At 32.9% G+C, this 18493-nt stretch overlaps 1 protein-coding gene across 5 annotated transcripts in view; it reads right to left on the bottom strand.

The window, feature by feature from the left end:
- The window catches only part of LOC106686734 (uncharacterized), a 51185-nt gene that overhangs the window by 1422 nt on the left and 31270 nt on the right, over positions 1–18493 (bottom strand). For 3 of the 5 annotated variants that reach the window (XM_014430206.3, XM_014430205.3, XM_014430203.2), the window contains exons 5-9: positions 14105–14245; positions 8345–8510; positions 6303–6473; positions 4961–5057; positions 3639–3809 (exon numbers count right to left, since the gene is read on the bottom strand). In XM_014430206.3, the coding sequence (XP_014285692.1) occupies positions 3639–3809; positions 4961–5057; positions 6303–6473; positions 8345–8510; positions 14105–14245 (746 nt within the window). The remainder of the gene's footprint in view (positions 1–3638; positions 3810–4960; positions 5058–6302; positions 6474–8344; positions 8511–14104; positions 14246–18493) is intronic. The other 2 variants (XM_067048483.1, XM_014430204.2) reach the window with 2 other exon arrangements.

Here is an 18493-nt window from a genome sequence, read left to right as displayed (position 1 = left end):
AATTGTTGAATTGTTAGTAATTTTAGAAAATGAAAGTGTGTACTGAGTTGGCAAGAAGGTTAGAAACTTAGTTTGTACCAGTTGATAGCATTATGTTTATTTATTTTTTTGTCAATGTTAGGATTTTTTTCTTTTGAGATGATGAAGTGGATACCTTTACGTTGCTATTGAAGCAAATTTTCATGAAATTTTGTTTACAGCTGTCACTTTATGTTCAGTTTTAACATGGAGTGCAAAAATAAGTATTATCGACACATTTTAATTTTTTATTATATTGAAGGCTAGAAAGTGGCTGAGGTTCACAAAGAGATATTTGAAGTTTATGGTGTTGATTGTTTAACAGAACTTACATTACAGAATTAGTTTAAAAAATTTCGTTCTGGAAGTTATTCCAGTGAAAGATGTCCATCCTTCTAAATATGTTGATAAAGACAAAATGAAAGCAATGATTGAAAATCATATAAGACATCTTGGAATAGTTAAGAAGCTCGATATTTGTGTTTCGCACAATTTGAAAGAAATTCACAAATCAATGAATCAATATGTTTGACATATATTTAAAACGTAATGTAATTGAACATTTATTGAAAAGAATTATCACTGATGATGAAAAATAGATAGTTTAAAATAACATCAATCTAAAAAGATCATGGTCCAAGCTTGATGAACTAGCCTAGCACAAACCATATCAAAAGCTTAATTCCTGAAATTAATTAATTAATATCAGAAAATGATCAAGTAGGATTACAAAGGAGTTTTGTATTATGAGCTTCTTCCACAACCAGATGACCAACTGTGATGTTTACTGCTAAAAACTTATGAAACTGGAGGAAGCTATCAATGAAAAAAGGCAAAAATTGGCCGATCATGTTTCACTACTACAATGCAAGGCTTCTCACATCTTTAGCAACATGTATGAAAGCTGCGAAGCTTGGTTGGGAAGTAATGCCACATCTACAGTCCAGATCTCATGACATCGGATTCTCATTTATTTTAAACTTTACAAAATTGTAAAAAGTTCAGAAATAATGACAGCCGCAAATCACACTTGGTTTATAATTATGGGAGATAGTTGACCGTGGATGACTTGTACGAGGAGAAGATGGTTGAGGGTGTGGTCAAAATAAAACACAAATAACTTGGGATAACTTATTTAATTGTGCCAACGTTTCGGCTAGAGTTTCTAGCCTTCATCAGGGCTAAGAACAGAACAAGATAACAACCAATGAATATAGAAAAGAAAATATAAACAGAATTACATAAAGTGAATAATTTTACAGAATGGAATTAATAAAATGAAGTGATGAGAAAAGTGGAAAATAAAATGTATACATAGGTAATTGAATAAGTAGGTAAAATAACATAATTAAAGAAATAAAATAAAAATAAAGTTATATAATGCAAAGAAGTCAAAATATATTAGTTATTAATAATTTAAAAAATTGAAGTATGGAAAGAAAAAGAAAATTGAGAGAAAATATATGTAATCATAATAATAATTGATAAAAAGCCAAATATAAGTAAAGTTTAACAAAAGAAATGAATAGAAGAAAAAAAAATATTTTGAAAACAAAAATAATAATACCTATATGGTAAACATCAATTATCTCTCTTATTGAGAAATATTTTCTAATTTTTTCATCAAACTTAGACTGTTTGTGCTGAATATATTTAATAATGGTATTTTAAGGTTATAAGCTACAAACAGCACCTTTTAAACATAATATATTACCTTATTAATGATGTAATTAATTTAATCAGTACTTGGCCTCACACCCACATCAAACCATGGAGTTGGAACTGAGGGATTTGGTCTAGCATTAGTAGAGGGAACTTAACCCCAACCTTTTGAAATTTAACACCAGAACTTTTAACTAAGGCCAACAAAGAGGTTGGTTTTTGTTAGTTGGGCAAGATTTACGTATTATGTAAGTGCCCTCAAATGACAATAGTTTTCTTAGTTGGTATATATTTTATCAGAATACTATATTCGCCTGAATATAGGTTGAGATTCTTTTCTATTCACAATCGACTTATATTTGGACTTTAATTAGGAAAAGTTTAGTTCGACCAAACTCTTAGCTTTTGTGTCGCTTTGTCATTTATTTTCATTTCTACCGTCTTGGTAGGAGACACAGATCTTATAGTGGGATTAGGGATGACAGTTCAATGGTAAGACTGAGAGTTAAGAAGGAAAAAACAACCTGTACCGTTCCAATCCATGAAGGGTCAGAGTTGCAGTACTGGGGTCGTCTGAAGCTCAGATAGATTATTTAATATAATAATATAATATATAATATAATTATAATTGAGATGGTTATATTAACTTTGAAAATTTATTTCTTGTTAGTGGTTTTGACTTATATTCTGGGTTGAGGTATATTTGAACAAATACAAATAAAATTTGTAATAAGTCCTTTTATGTGAGAAGATTATATAAAACAGCTATTACTTGTGGTGGTAAATGAATATAACATATGACAGTGAAGCATAATTTTTGAAATATTTAAGTAAAGCTACTGAAATCTGTCTGTAACTTATATCTGGTTTAGAACAGTAAAATCATTTAAGTATTGAATGGAACTGAAAGAATGTAAAAATAATGTTTCAACTGTGAGTTATTATACTTTAAATTGATGAATCTTTAAAAATAATTTAAATAGCATCTAAAATAATAAAAGAAAGTGAGTGGATAAAACTATGTGCACTGCATCCATTACAAATTAAAATTAAATCTGTAACACTGCAACACATGAAGGGTCAAGGGCTGCAGTACTTTGTAAGGAAGTACTGTTACTAGACCAATGGTTGTGCAAGGGGGTGATTTGGTCAGAATCAGGCTTGACTGCCAGATTTTTAACCAAGGGTAACCACTTTAAAAGGCTGGGTGGCAGAACCCACAGGGTTGACTCACGACTATAGAGTAACAGAAATTCATTACAAATTACAGTTTTAAAGAAAATAGATATCATGGACATTTGATTAAATATATTATTTGTTTCCTTTTAAAATACAAATTATTGAAGAATATTGATAACACTAATTATTTCTAATAACAAGAAATTGAATATTAATTTTATTGATGAAACATTGCCAACAAAACCAGAAAATGTATTAACTGAGATATGTAAGACTTAATTATCATCACTAATACAAGACATTGACTATGGATGAGCCTTATTTCAAATTTATACTTAAGAATCTATTTTTTTAATAAATTTTAATGGTTGTGTATTTTTATTAAAATTTATTTATGAATCGATTAAACATTTTAATTTAGCGGCTCAGTTCAGGATAAAAAATAAAAAATAATGTGGAACAGTATTATATTTTTAGAATAAAATTTGTTTATGACCTCTTTAAATTGTTGTTACTAATAAGTTTTAACATGAATAGGATTAAATATTCTTTTAAATAAAACTTGGATAATAGGTTTTCATAATAAATTTTTATAAAAACCACTATTCCTGTCTTTGATTTAAATATTTAATAATGATATTGTGGAACCCTGATATTACTTAAAAATTTCATTTCTGATTGTTGGAATTATAATTGTGATTGAAAATCTATTTCAGATAGCAATTCCTGATAGTTAAATTATAATTATAATTCATTAGGATTATATATCTTTCTCTTACAGCTTATATTTAACACCTTCAGTGTACTATTGCCGCCACCAATCAGTTTCTTGTTGCATATCGTTACATTTGCAATTAATGGATGAGGGTCCATTTCCAAAAACTCATCACAGGTTTGCTGTAGAACACGCATCCGAATTGGATCTATATCGTTCTTAGGTGTTTCTTCATCTGTTTGAAGATCAAAAATTATTGGGATAATTCTGTATGTTTAATGTTAATATTTTTATCATACTGTAGCATCTCAATCTAAAAAATAATTACATTTTATTAAAAGTAAAGCTGGTCAGTGGTGTGTTATTTATATCAGCTTAAATTTACTTATTACCTCACATGTCTCTTAATTCAAAAAAATTACGTGGTCTGAAACAAAAATGGCTTCCATTTGGAAACTGGAGGAAATAAAACTGTTTTTGAACTACCAAAAAGAAACAGACTTAAATGTATGATTTTTTTTTTTCTGGACTGCTTGGAATCAACTAACCCAATTATGTTAAATATCGAAATTTCAATACTAGTTTTGTTTAAATTAAACAATTTCCAAGTATTGACTGCACCATACTGAGCAGTCTGGTGACTTTGTATTCATTTGGTTGGTTATCAAGGGGCATACTCAAGAGATTTCCAATTCAGCACTACATTAGGGAACAAAGGTACAAACTTTAACGGTGATATAGCAGCTATCCTCATCACCTTAAGAACACTCTTGAGAAGGCAAGACCAGAATACCATTTTCTTCACTGACTCTCGAGCAGATATCCTTACAGTTACTAACACATATGAAAGTCTATCAAGTGCTATTTTGGAATCCAAATACCTCCTCCACAACCTGACACTCCAAGGGACTAATGTGCTCCTACAGCGGATTCCAAGTTACTGCGGGATTTCAGGATATGAAAAGGCAGATAGTCTTGCCAAGGGACTAAACTAAATTGCAACAACCAACCCATCCAAGATCCTATGACTCAATAAAAAGAATGGTAAAGACCACAGTTTAGGAGGAAAAAAAAATACATGGACAAGGTGGAAGGGGAAACATATAAGTGTTTAATACAAAACCCAATCCTAGCTGAACTCTCTCTAGAAGAAGTGCTGTAGCCTTCTTCCACCTGACAACTGGCCATGACTACAGAATCATCTCCACAAGCGAGGCCTGACTCGGGACCCTACATGTGTACTGTGCAACCAAGGGACAAGGGATGGCATTTGAAAAAATCATATTTATATTGGGCAGCAAGACTTCGAATGGTTGAACAACTAACAACTTTGGGATAAGGAAAAAATCAATTCCATTACTTCTAATCAAGTAAATGTATCCATACCAAAAAGATTTTGAAATCCTTCCTCCTCATCCTCTTCAAAAACGTCCACTTCCTGGTTTGGAATTTCTACTACCGGGAGATGAAGTTCTTCATTTACCTGTAAACAGATCCAATTATTTTCATTAACACATCCAGGGAAGTGAAGGTAGTATAATTTTATAACTTCATCTGATTTTTTGGGGGTTATATGAACATAATGATTAAAAATTATGCTATTGAAGAAGTTTGAAATTATTGATTAATAGCTACTGTAAAGCAGGAGTAAAAACACTTTTTATCTTTTAAATTGTGAACATATGTGTGAGTTTGGTCTTATTATCTTCAAGTGATTATTTTTCTCCCTGCTGTATTAATTAGTGTTCTCCACCTACAGTTGTTAATTAATTAATCTCTTGTTTAGTTGGAGACCTCTATCCTAAACAGTAAAAGATTGTTACTTTTCCATAATATTGAGTTAAGAAGAGGAGTAAAAAAAAATTTAATTTGAAAAAAATTGAATATTTAAAGTTTCTAGAATTTTCTAGAGAACAGAGCTCGCATAATTTCTTCAAGATAACCAATATCTTATGCTTCAGGTTTCAAAATACAGTGTTATCTCGGTAATTCGAAATAATTGCTGCAGGAGAGTGTTAGGATAACAGAAAAGTTCAGATTACAGAAAGTATTACAAAAAATGGTGTAAATAAATTCAACAATATGAATGTACATAACTATTTTTATTTATTTAATATTGTTTACATATTTTATTGGAAATTTGACAGTTTGCAGTTTTAAAAAAAAAAAAGTTTTCTTTTACATCCCCAGTAATGCTAAGTGATGATTTAATTTGTTGAAACTATAACATTGTTTATTTATAAGTGAAAAAGAGTATAAATAAAGAATACTCTTAGTAAGGATTTATTAATGCTTTTAATTCAATTATTTTTACATAGTGGATATTATGTATTTATAATTTCAACAAAATATATTATGAACACTTCCAAAGGAATTAGATTACCCAATATCGGAACTGTAAAATTTTCCACTTTTGATTTTTACAGTGATTACAATAAATGGCCTATAGATTGAGAAGTTTGTTTTAAATGTTGTTTACACATGTGAACTATTATTTGAAACAAAAATTATATTGCATGCTGAGTTTTTGTAACTTTTAAAGTTAAAGTATCATAAGTTTGTTTTTTGTTTGCCAGTTTGGATTACTGGAGTTGTTCGAGTACCTAAATTACTCTGTACTGCTGAAATCTCTGATTCCTGATGGAAGGAAGCTTACTAAGACTTAAATTGAAATTCTTAAAGCTAACTAAATACACTATCAGTACATATTTAATGAGTCTACACTCACTATATCTTCCAATTCCTTAATCCTCTCAATATATCGGCAGTTCATCAAGTTTATTTCTTTTTGGGATAGCTCTCTTGGATACAAGCTCTTGCTCAAATAATCTAATCCTTGGTCTCCAATTAAGTTGCCAGCCAATGATACAAATATCAAATCTGAATTCCACCTTAAACACTGATTTATTTTAACCATTCCATAATGGTATTTTGTGATTTAAGATTAACTATCTGTATATATCATTTTAAATAGCTTATTAATTATACCTTCAAATTCAATAAGGAACCAACCATTTTTGTGACATTGTGTTTTACAAAGTGAATACAGAATTCTCATTTGGTAATATAAATGCTAGGAACAGTTGTAAAATAAAAAAAATGTCGATATAGCTTATGAAATATTTCTAAAAGGCATTAGTGTAAAGAAGTCCTTTATTGGACTTGGAAGATACCTGGCAAGAAGCAGAGGGAATGTACTGGGCTAAGACAGGCAAAGATATTAATAGCTAAACCCTCTGCTTCTAGAACTAAGTGGCTGTTAGGCCTAAATAGAAATGAACTCCAATTACTACTAGGAATTCTTACTGGCCATTGCTGATTTGAAAGACATCTTAAGGTTTGTGATGAAACTTCTCACTTATGTGGACAGGCCCCGGAAAGAGATCTATATTATATAGCAAAATTTGACTGGTATGCATCACTAAGGTATAGTCTTCTAGGCTCCGTACAATCTCAGAATATGAGGCATCCTTCATAGATTGGCTATCCCTTTTAAATTTCATTAGGAAAACAAAAAGATTCGACTTAAAAGAATAATAAATGAGGAGAAGATGGTTGGGGGTGCGGCCAATGAAAAACACAAATAAGTACGATTAACTTATTTTAATGTGCCAACGTTTCGGCTAGAGTTTCTAGCCTTCTTCAGGGCTGTTAGCTGGAAGATCAAACGTCTAAGACGTTTTATTAGACGTTTGATCTTCCAGCTAACAGCCCTGAAGAAGGCTAGAAACTCTAGCCGAAACGTTGGCACATTAAAATAAGTTAATCGTACTTATTTGAGTTTTTCATTGACCGCACCCCCAACCATCTTCTCCTCATTCATCATCCACGGTCAACTATCTCTCATAATTATAAAAGAATAATAGTTATTATAAGAATTATTCCATTGGTCTTTCTTGGGGTTGGCGTAAAGAACCTTACCAGATATATTCCCACAATAATACAAGTAAACTCAAGGAACAATGGTATTTTTGTTTTGAAATGAAAAAATTTTGATTTAGCTTCTGAAACAAGAAGTTAAAAAGCAAATGTTTAACAAACCATTATTGCATACATCAATTATCAGTAAAATTGATAAATAATTTACTAAATACTTTGGAAAATTTATGAAATAATTAAAATTAATATGAAAGATTTTTCATGAATTTATGGAAGAAAAATTATGAATAATATTAAATTGGAATAAGATTATTTAAAAAAAAATATATTGGAGTTTGTATGAATATTTTCTTTAGGACATTATAAACTAAGTAATGGATTGTAGTAATTTAATATTTTTTATCTAAGATGTAAAATTGATCAGAAATGGACTCCAAAAAAAAATTGTGGGGTTTTTTGACAAATTAAAATTCTACACTTATTCAGTTTATCTCAAAATTTAAATTTTCTCCTACAAAGGAAATTTATCGAAAAGTGGATATATTTTCTTTTGATAGAAAATTTCTCAATTTGATGTATGCCTTATCTTTGTTAATTATTTTCAAATGTCAAAATCCCTATTTTTTTATGTTTTTTTTTTTGTTCCCAATTTTTATGTTAATATTAAAATTTATTGACGCTTGACTATGTGTTATTAACTATTGCTTGATCCTTAATTAATGGAGTCATTTTTTCAAATCAATTTTCTTTATTTTGTTTCCGAGATCATATCATATAAGTTTTCATTTTACACATTTTTTATTTACTAAATAGATTTTGAGTGAGAACCAATAATATGAAAACTTATAACCACCATTAGATTTTCTCAAATTATTCCTGCTAGATTATTACCTCAGCAAAATGTTTCATAGCAAAACAGTTAATGTTATTATCATCTAGGGCTAACGATTTCAAATTTTGGGTTTGTTGTGAGCCTTCATATGGCCCTAGTACTCTGGATAAAGCTCGCATTCCTTTGTAACCAATCTTACACATTGCTAAAGACAAATGTACTAATCTGCAAAAAAAGAAACAGTTAATTAAATCTCCAAAGGGAGGTACATATTATTTGGTGATTTGTTAAAACAAATGATATATTTTGATAAATCTATATAAAGCATCTCTGTTTTCTAAGGAGATAATTTATCAGACCATAAAAGAGAGCATTGCCGATCTACCATTTCCCATTGAGAAAACCCAAACTACTAACGATCTTGAAGTCCTCCCAATCTCTTACAAAGGTTTTTATTGGTTAACAATAAATAGTTTTCATTTACTATTTTGATACCTTTATAGGCCGCTATCCCGACTATCTTTCTACAACATTACTTTTTTACTTTATTATGAAACAGGCTGGTATATTGATATCAAGAGGATTTGAAACTTCCTTCAATAAGGTAAGTTATTTTAATCAATACATTCAACTAGATTCTAGAGAATCAATCTTTAGAAATATACATTGAACAAGCAATCCTGGAATATCAAATTCAAAAACATTGATCTTATATCATTGTTTTTCACCCTTTCTAAGTTTTTTAAGTTTTTTTTTAATCCTTCCTCTTCTACAGTAGAGCAGTGTGAGGCGCTTGCTTACAAAGCTTGACCAATCCTTTGTCCTGTACCTGTTTGCTGGGCCTATTCCTATCCAGTCAATTTCAATCTTGTCTAATGCTTCTTTGACTGCACCATCCTAAGTATTTCTCGGTATTTCTCACTTAAAGGGGCTAATCCAGGAGGTTAAAGAAATGAAGGCTAAGCTTCAGGGCATTGAAGATCTGAAAGACACAAAGGACTCTTTTCAGAAGCAGCTCTCCTGCTTCAGGGAATTCATTTACCCCATTCATTTACCAGGTGAGGGGAGGTGGTCGGTCCAATGCACTTTACATTGGGGAGGGCCTGGCCACCCGGAGTCGACGAGCCACTAGTAGAAGATGACAGCGAAGAAGCAGGATGAGACCAGGAGAGCTGAACCGGGCTGCGTACTGGAGGTGTAAACAGGACGGATGCGGACCAGGAATGTATGACCTACAGGACGGATGCTGCTGGATAAGGTGTAGCCCCATCTTAAGGCACTCAACTGAGTGCTGGGCTGCACCACGATTTAAAAATTGTTCCCAAAAAAATTAAATGGCTCCCACTAAATAATTTCGTGATATATGTAAATAGAAATAGAGTTTTTTAAAAAAAGATGATTATTGGCAGCAATACCTGGAAGGGGGATAAAAAAAAAGTCAGAGCTTTACTTTGAAAACATGGAAAGGCTACAAAAGATGAAAGCACTTCTAGAGCAGCAGAAAAAAAAATGGAGAAATTATCCATTGAACACAAAAACCTTAAAGTCAAATTATCGGACCTTGAGGGTAGACTTAATCAGGCTGAGCAAAATAACCTAAAAAATACTGTGAGATTAGAGGAATCCCGGAGAAGCAGGGAGAGATCGTTGTGGCAACGATTCTCAGTATTGGTGTAGGCTTGGGCGTGAAGCTGTGCGGTCTAAACAGGAAGGATCGCCGGGCCCTATTATAGTGAGATTCGTGAGAGCCAAAAGGGATTGTTCCACTTAGGTTGGGATGGAAACGACGTGCACCGCGTATATCTATCTGAGCGAAGCAATGACGCCCACCAACAAGCACCTCTACTGGATAGCTAGGCAGAAGCAGAAAGTGGCAAAAATCAAATACGTCTGGTTCATCGAAGGAAGGGTCAGGTGCAGGCAGTCTGATGGCTACCCACCAGTCATCATAAGCAAGACCAGCGACTTGGACGTCTTCAGTTGATTTCGGTATCCAAGTCACCACAATATTATTACCCTTTTCTTTTTTTGTATAGAAGATATTTTATTTATATTGATTTTCATTTTTCCAACACTTTAATGATATCACTTGTAGAATTTCCTCTATTTACATCTCTTCTTTTTTTAACTCAAACTTTATTGACTATTTTTTTTTCATATTTCGATAACTCGAGCAACAAATTCCTTGCAATTTCTTATTATTGTTCCATTCTATATTATCGTAGCAGTATATATAATATTGTTATTGTCTACCTCAACCTTTATTTTTTTCTTACTTTTCCTTTTACCACCCCACAGTTGTGACTAATGTCCTTAGTTACTGTCATGTTAATGTACCCTTATTGCCCACTTCGACGAATTCAAACAGTACTTCCTTAACTTTTAACATATCATCGCAGTATCCGAAACGTAGCTTAAACCCTTTATTCCTTCCTCCCAAGTTTCAATTTCCAGTTACTGTCATTTATCGAGCTCCACAAGTTCCACTCGATAACACCTTCGAATCCTCTCTTGTCCAACTCGTTTCCACTTATTCTAATATTGTTATCACTGGTGATTTTCACATTAACATGCTCTCTCAATCCAGTGATAAATCCTTTCTTACTGACCTAATATTTTCCCTTAATTTTTACCTCGTTCTTTATTCTCCTACACATCACACACAATCCTCTGACACCCGGTTAGACCTTTTTTTCTGCGACTCTCCAGTAAAAATCTTTTCCTCTTCTCAGCCGGTTTAAAGGTCTAACTGGGTAGTTCCCTTCCTCTCATCTCACGATCTGATCCAAATATCATACGACCTACCAGTCAAATGCTTTACTCCCAAAATCATATCATACCGTAATTTGGACTTCCTTTCCTATGAATCCCTTCAACCTGACTTTGATTTCGTCCAGTGGGACATCATATACTCCTATAACTCCATCGACACTATGGTCTCCACCTTCACTTCACATCTGCAATCCATATTAGATATCCATGCTCTTATCAAAACCAGAACCTTACGCTGTCCAACTGCACCTTGGCTTACTCTGGAAACAAAGGAAGTGATGGAACAAAGAGAAGCAGCTTTACGCAAATTTCGTCGGACCCACCTGTCAGCAGATTATTTTCATTTTAAACTACTCCGTAATGGAACCCAATAAGCAGTTCGACGTGCTAAATCCCTTCACATTCATCACGCTCTCTCCAATGCTCCTGATCCCAAATCCAAGTGGAAAATACTCCGAAATTTAGCCCTACCAGAATCAAACAACCTCAGCTCTCTTCCAATAACACCTAATGATCTCAACAACCATTTCAAACGCCATGCTACTGGCCGATCAATATTTCCAGAGATTCCAAATGACACCTTCAATCCTGAAAACTTCTTTTTTCCCCACATACCTTACGATGAATTACTAGCCACTATTCTATCCCATACCAACGATCAAGGACCGGATAACATTCTTGTTAAGTTGATTAAATCCTATCCCCCAGTTCATATCCCCATATTTTATCATATATAAAATTTGTCCTTGCAAAATGCCACACTTCCTTCTCGTTGGAAAACCGCTTTAGTTCGAATATTAAATAAAATCCCTAATCCTTCTTCACCTAATGACTTCCGCCCTGTTTCTCTCCTCCCTAACCTTTCAAAACCAACTCTCTAATTTCCTAGAACGTTTCCTCATCAATCAAAAACCTAACTATCCTAATCCTTTTTGATTTCTCCAAAGCATTTGACACGGTTGACTACATCAATGACCTTCCCCTCCTTATCCAACATTGTCAATACCATTTGTACGCTGATGATTTCCAAATTTACCTTTCCTTCCCACCTGACCTATTGGTTGCTACGGAGAAGCTTCAAGAAGACTTGAATCGAATTAGTCACTGGGCATAAGAAAACAAACTTATGTTGAACGCAGAGAAGACTAAGGCAATCGCAATAGGATCCAATCACCTCCTGATAACTATTCCTCAAATTCCAACCTTATTTCTAAACAACAATTCTGTTCATACGTTAAAAGCCTTGGTGTCACTATAGACCAAACTCTCTTCTGGAAAAAATACGTTTCCCATATTTCCCGTCGTACCTTTCCAACCCTAAAAAGTTTAAATTATCTTTATAACCTACTTCTTTTTGAAACACGTAGACTCCTGGTTACTTCCTTAATATTCGCTCAATTTGATTATTTCTGTGTGATTTACGTAGGTTTCTCCGGGGATCTCGAAGCAAAATTAAAACGGTTAATTAATTACTGATTAATTAATTGCTTTGTACGATTCATCTTTGGAGTCCCCATGGACGCCTCTGTCAACCGATTTTATGAAGAATTGTGGCTTTACTCCTCCTTCCGTCGCAAATATTTTCTTGCTTCCTTCCTCTACCAAATTATCCAATCCCGCCGTCCACCGTACATATCTGACATCCTTCAATTTAAATCCTCAGTGCATTCCCGCAATACCCGCTCACGGCCTTCAGACTTATATGAAACTGCCCATCGAACCGCAGCTTTGGGCAGATCTTTCCTCATCAGTTTCAAACAAGGTTTATATTTTTTCTGTATTTAATGCTTTAGATTTTCGTTTATACTTGTAGAAATGTATATTAGCAGAAATTGTACCTTTCCATTAATTATTTTTAGTTTAATTGTATTTGATTTTTATCATGTTTTTCCTTTTATATCATTTAATCCATTTATTTTCATCAGTTAGTCATCTTATGTTTTATGATATGATATATAGTTTTATATATTCTGTTAATTATTGTTGTTCGTTTTTATCTTTTTCTAATTTACTGGTTTATTATATTTTATGACGTTTTATAATTTAATTTTTATGTTGTACTTTACCTTGAACTTTATGTTGTACTAATTTTGACCCCTGTATATTATTCTAAAGGGATCAATCCCAAAATAAAAATAGAATATTATTATTATTTTAGTATTCCTGACTTTGTCCCTTCGTGTTTTCACCTCTATCCTTCTTATTTACCTCATTTTCATTGCTTGGATTTGGCTTTCATTTCTTGAGGCAGGTAAAAGAGTAGGACTCGCACTTACTGGAATGTGTCAGTAAGAGGATAAACTCAGTCTTAGGTACTATTTTTTTTTTTAACCATTTTTGCTGCTTCTCTCATTCCCAGAAAACCAGCTTCGAGTGAATGGAACTATTTTCCGGCCAATTTTATTCTTTCTCGGACTTCTCAATCTATCCAGCCGTTTTCGTTAAGGTGGACCCTCCAGGTACTTGAGATCTCTCCAGTTCTTCAGCTCCTCTCCCTTCAGTCGTATTATTCGGTCTCCTCTTTCTTACCCTCTTCTTATCCTCATTACTTTAGTTTTACTTATACTAATTTCCATTTGATAGCTGCAGTTCTTGTAGAATTACAAGTTAAAGCAGTTTTAATTTTTTTTCTCGAAAATTTGAAGTTTATTCAGGAGAAACAATTTCACCTAATACCTTAATAACAAACTGAAAATCAATTGCACTGAGATTGTGGAGGGGTCACTAGTGGATCCAAGCATAGGGTGATGCGTACCCCTTAAAAATTGTGTACAGAGAGCAAAAATTAGCTATTGCTAAAACTAATAGCTAACATTGCCATGGATACGACCCTTATCCATGAATGAACCATTGATAAATAAATATCGTATCTTAGTTTAGCTATTAGTTTCATAGTTGCCCAACTCTGGTTGTGTGATCCGCGCACTGCACCAGATTTTTTTTTTTTATGATCATTAGTAAAGTTAAAATTAAACCTCATTTGGTGAAAGTAACTACGTTTGCTTAAATTAAATATTGTATTATATATTGCGTATTGAATAATTTACATCGTGTTATTTTTCAATATGGGTGAATAGTCCTCATCTGCTATTGGGTTCCTGTCCAAATACAAATGCGTCACACTAGATCTTGGCAAATTCTTGCCTAGCATCACCACGCCTTCCTTCTTCAGTGAACAATTAATTAACCTGAAGTATGAAAAATGTTGTTAACTTTAATTAATTTTTTATAGGTTTAATTAAAATTATACTACTACTATTCCGAGTAATGAGCGAGAGGTTTTGAAGTTCTTTATAATTTCTTAATACCAGAAATATTGTCTATGCGTCATAAAAAAATTAATGAAGCTATGTTACCTGGAATACGTATGTAAACTCTTAACAAGCTGAACATATTTCCAAAACCATCTTTATCCTAAGAGACCGACCCTAGGGCACCTTAACTCCTAGTAGACCACGTGTAAATTTTAAAAAAATGTATTACTTACTAAATATCAAATGAAATAATGATTTTAAATATGATATGATTTATTTATTTCGATAATCTAAAGTTATTGTTTGTTGAGCTATTATTAAAGTTTGTTAAAAATTAAAGTTATCTTTCTAATCTGAAGGTCCTCCAAATTTTTTAGTGCCTCTATTCAAAGACGGCCCTCCGTCAGGGGGTAGCTAAACCATACTCTCCTTTAAATTAGAAGTAAATTCAAAGGCTTAATGTTGAGATTAATAGGAATGTCTGACATTGCAATATCAACTGAAACAGAAGGCAGCCAGTGATTGGCTCATACTGTTCCTCTACTTCTTTGCTACGTCCTTGGAAAACACATAAGGCCCGCCTTACTGGCTTCATCTTTTGTCAGTTTACCCTCCCCTCCCCCCATCATAATGCTTCCTCCCAGCGATGTCCTGTTTATATTTCTGCGAGAGGTGAGCTCAAACCGAAATCCATCCTACAGGTCTTGTATTAGAAAATCATAAATATTACTTTATTCAGATGATAAGTACTGCCTGATTTTGTCCAGAACGGACAAAATTGTCTATTTTGTAAAAAAAATCAAACCCATCTTGGATACGACCCTTCATTATTATTATTCCCTTAATTTTCAGTTTTTAGTCTTACTTTTAAGCGGTGGGTATTGAATACATTCATTAATTTCATAAACTATAAAGTTGATTTTCGTAAGATTCAGATATTTTACACGTTTTTCGGTTTTTTTTAATAATAATAATAATATTTTAATTATTCTGGGACGAGTCCCTTTAAAATAATACAGAGAAATCAATAGATGAAGGCTGAGGAGCTTCAGAGATACTTAAACAAAAATACAAACAAATATAAAATGTAAAATGTACAAAGAAATATAAACAGTCATTATAAAAAATAATTATAGGTTACTTTCTCACTTTTACCAGTAGAACAAAAAAAAAAAAAATGAATAAATAAAAAAGAGAAAAGAAAACGATGTAAAAGTAATTAAGAATGATATAATAGTTAACTTACATATTTACAATTTTATGGGGTCTGAATGGACAAGAAATGATTGAACCGGCGGGATTTAAAGGTAGGGAGGGTATTGGAGCGACGGATGTTGAAAGGGATGGAGTTCCATAAGGATGAGGCTCGGATAATGAACGATCTATCGAAAGCAGCGGTTCGGTGGGACCTGGTGTATAAATCTGAAGACCGGGATATTACGGGAACGAATAGAGGATTTGAATTGAAGGAGCTCGGAGATGTAAGAAAGACGGCAGGATTGGATAACTTGGAAGATGAAGGATGCCAGGAAATACTTACGACGGTAAGAAGCCACTTCAACTCTGCATAAAAACGGGAAACAGAGGCGTCCCTAGGGATCCCGAAGATGAATCGTACACAGAAATTTATCAAACGTTTTAATTTCGCCTCGATATCCCTAGAGACTCCCCCATATACTGTACAGCAATAGCCAAAATGAGGAAATATTAGCGAAGTGACTAGGAGCCTACGAGTTTCAAATGGAAATAGGTGGCGGAGGTAATTTAAACGTTTTAAAGTTGAAAAGGTACGGCGGGAGATATTGGATACATGGTTTTTCCAGAAAAGTGTTTGATCAAAGATTATTCCCAGATTTTTGATGGTGGGGTATGAGGTATGATGGGATATTTTTAATGAGACTATCGTGTAGGAACAGAGTTGTAATATTAGGAACAGTTTTACTACTGGAATTTCCAGCCTCTAGTTATATATGTTGATTTCCAATCGTCTCATGAAGTGATATCAGCACGTTTATCGTTTAAGTCGAGTTTGGAGTATTTAATATGGGACAGACGAAGGGAGACAGACTGGACTTCCTGCCACCGTTGATCTGTAACCATGTGACCGGTGGGAGGCACACTGCGAGCAGGAAATACCAGTACGGAGTGGAAGCGGTGATCAGTATGCTCGGGGCGATCAGCTCCTTGCCAAGCCTCACTTTATGAATGCCTAAATGGGGGCTGTTGAAAGAGGGCTCATAAAGGAGTGCTCATTGTCATATAAAACATATAATTTCAACCCAATTTATTATTATTTTAATAAAAACTACGTATAATTACTAGTCGATAATGATAAGTCTGTCAAAATGGTGACAGTTTCAAAATTAAAAAAAAAAAATTTCATTAGGTTCTCCAAACCGTTACAACTACCTATACCACTAGAAAACATAACAGAACATAGTTTAAAGTAGAGTGAATTTACTAAAATATGAGCCCTAGCAGAGCTATTTACGTTTAATATTCCCGAGATACAGCCACATTTCATGAAATATATACTGAAAAGTCAGTATTTAGTGAATTTATTGTGGGAAATCATTTTTCAGGAACCATTGGACATATAGATGTCTACTAGCAATCAAATTCAAGATAGTTTCATATACTATAAAGTAGTTTATCTTCGTAGTGGTAGTAGTTTTTTTGATGTATGTATAAGAATATGAATTTTTCATATGAAATTTTGTCTGAACAACTAGAAATCAATTTATTTTAGCAAATATCATGAAAACTACTACTCCTACGAAGGTAAACATCATAATACTTTATAGCACATTAAACTAGCTTAAATTTGAGTGCTAATCTGTACGTTTCATGTTCCTGAGATATAGATTTCCCACAATCAATTCACGAACGACTGAGTACTTTTTTATGAAATGTTGTGTTTTATAATACAAACTCGGGAATTATTGAATTTAAACAGCTCCATTATGGCTATTTTATCAAATTTACTTTACTTTGAATGATGTTCTATTAGGTTTTCTATATTTGTTAATTTTAAAAATATAGAGCTCCGAATAAACAATTTTTTTTTTTTTAAACAGCCGCCATTTATAATTCCCTTTAACTACATTTGACAGACTTATCAATTCTGAATAGTAATTATACATAGTTTTCATTAAAGTAATCAAAAATAGGGTCTTTTTTTCTCCTCTTGGGTTCTTGTACTACAGCCTGAGTGAATTATGTGGTGTCTGAACATTTAATTTTACTTGTGAATAATGGTAACAGTTATAACGTTTATGAATAGCATTGAAGTCCTTAGATTGAACACTGTATCCTTTAGAGAGCCGATATTGATGTGGGTCCACATACCTTTGACCAATATGGAAATATCTCCTTGGGGTGAAATAATTGATTTTTTTCTCCTTTTTGGCTCTTGTATTATTATAAGAAGGAGAGGGTTTGGACGTGGGATCACTGATTTCAGTAAAACTTTTTATTAGTGATTCTATGTTGATAAATATTAATACACGTGTCCGCGGGTACTTACCAATACGCCCAATAAAAAATATTTATACTAGTTTGCCTCTGTGAGAACCCTTGCATTAGATGTTTTCTTTTCCTCTTTAATTTATTCCAAATAAATTAATAATTAAAATTATCGAGCTCATTCGTATAACAATATCGAGAAAATTAGAACAGATAGTTTATAGTAACATTCCTCCGATCCTTACATTCTACTCGTATACTAGACTAAATATGAGGATACCAGTAGAGTCAGTAAAGAAGACTCCAATAGAGCACGGCAAGAAGACGCCAATACAGCTACAGAAAGAATAAAGATAAAGTATAAAGAGAAAGAGAAAGCTAGACATACTCTTTATAAAACACACACTCTTGTATTGGGAATATCCTTTGTACATGTCAGTTATAAAAGACACCCTATCCCATCAATGTTATCCAACAATTGACAAAGACACTCTATCCATTTAGTGTACGTCGGAAACGAAAGACATCCTATACCGTAGTTAAGTATATATGAGGAGAAGATGGTTGGGGGTGCGGTCAATGAAACACAAATAAGTATGTTTAACTTATTTTAATGTGCCGACGTTTCGGCTAGAGTTTCTAGCCTTCTTCAGGGCTAAAAACAAAACAAGATAACAACCACAGTAAGTATAGAAAAATAAAAAATAAAAAAGAAAG

Source organism: Halyomorpha halys, unplaced genomic scaffold (assembly GCF_000696795.3).
Source record: "Halyomorpha halys isolate HHAL.00 unplaced genomic scaffold, Hhal_1.1 Scaffold865.1, whole genome shotgun sequence".
NCBI lineage: Eukaryota > Metazoa > Arthropoda > Insecta > Hemiptera > Pentatomidae > Halyomorpha > Halyomorpha halys.
The sequence above is the reverse complement of the archived record's forward strand: the minus strand, read 5'-3'. Positions and strand labels throughout refer to the sequence as shown.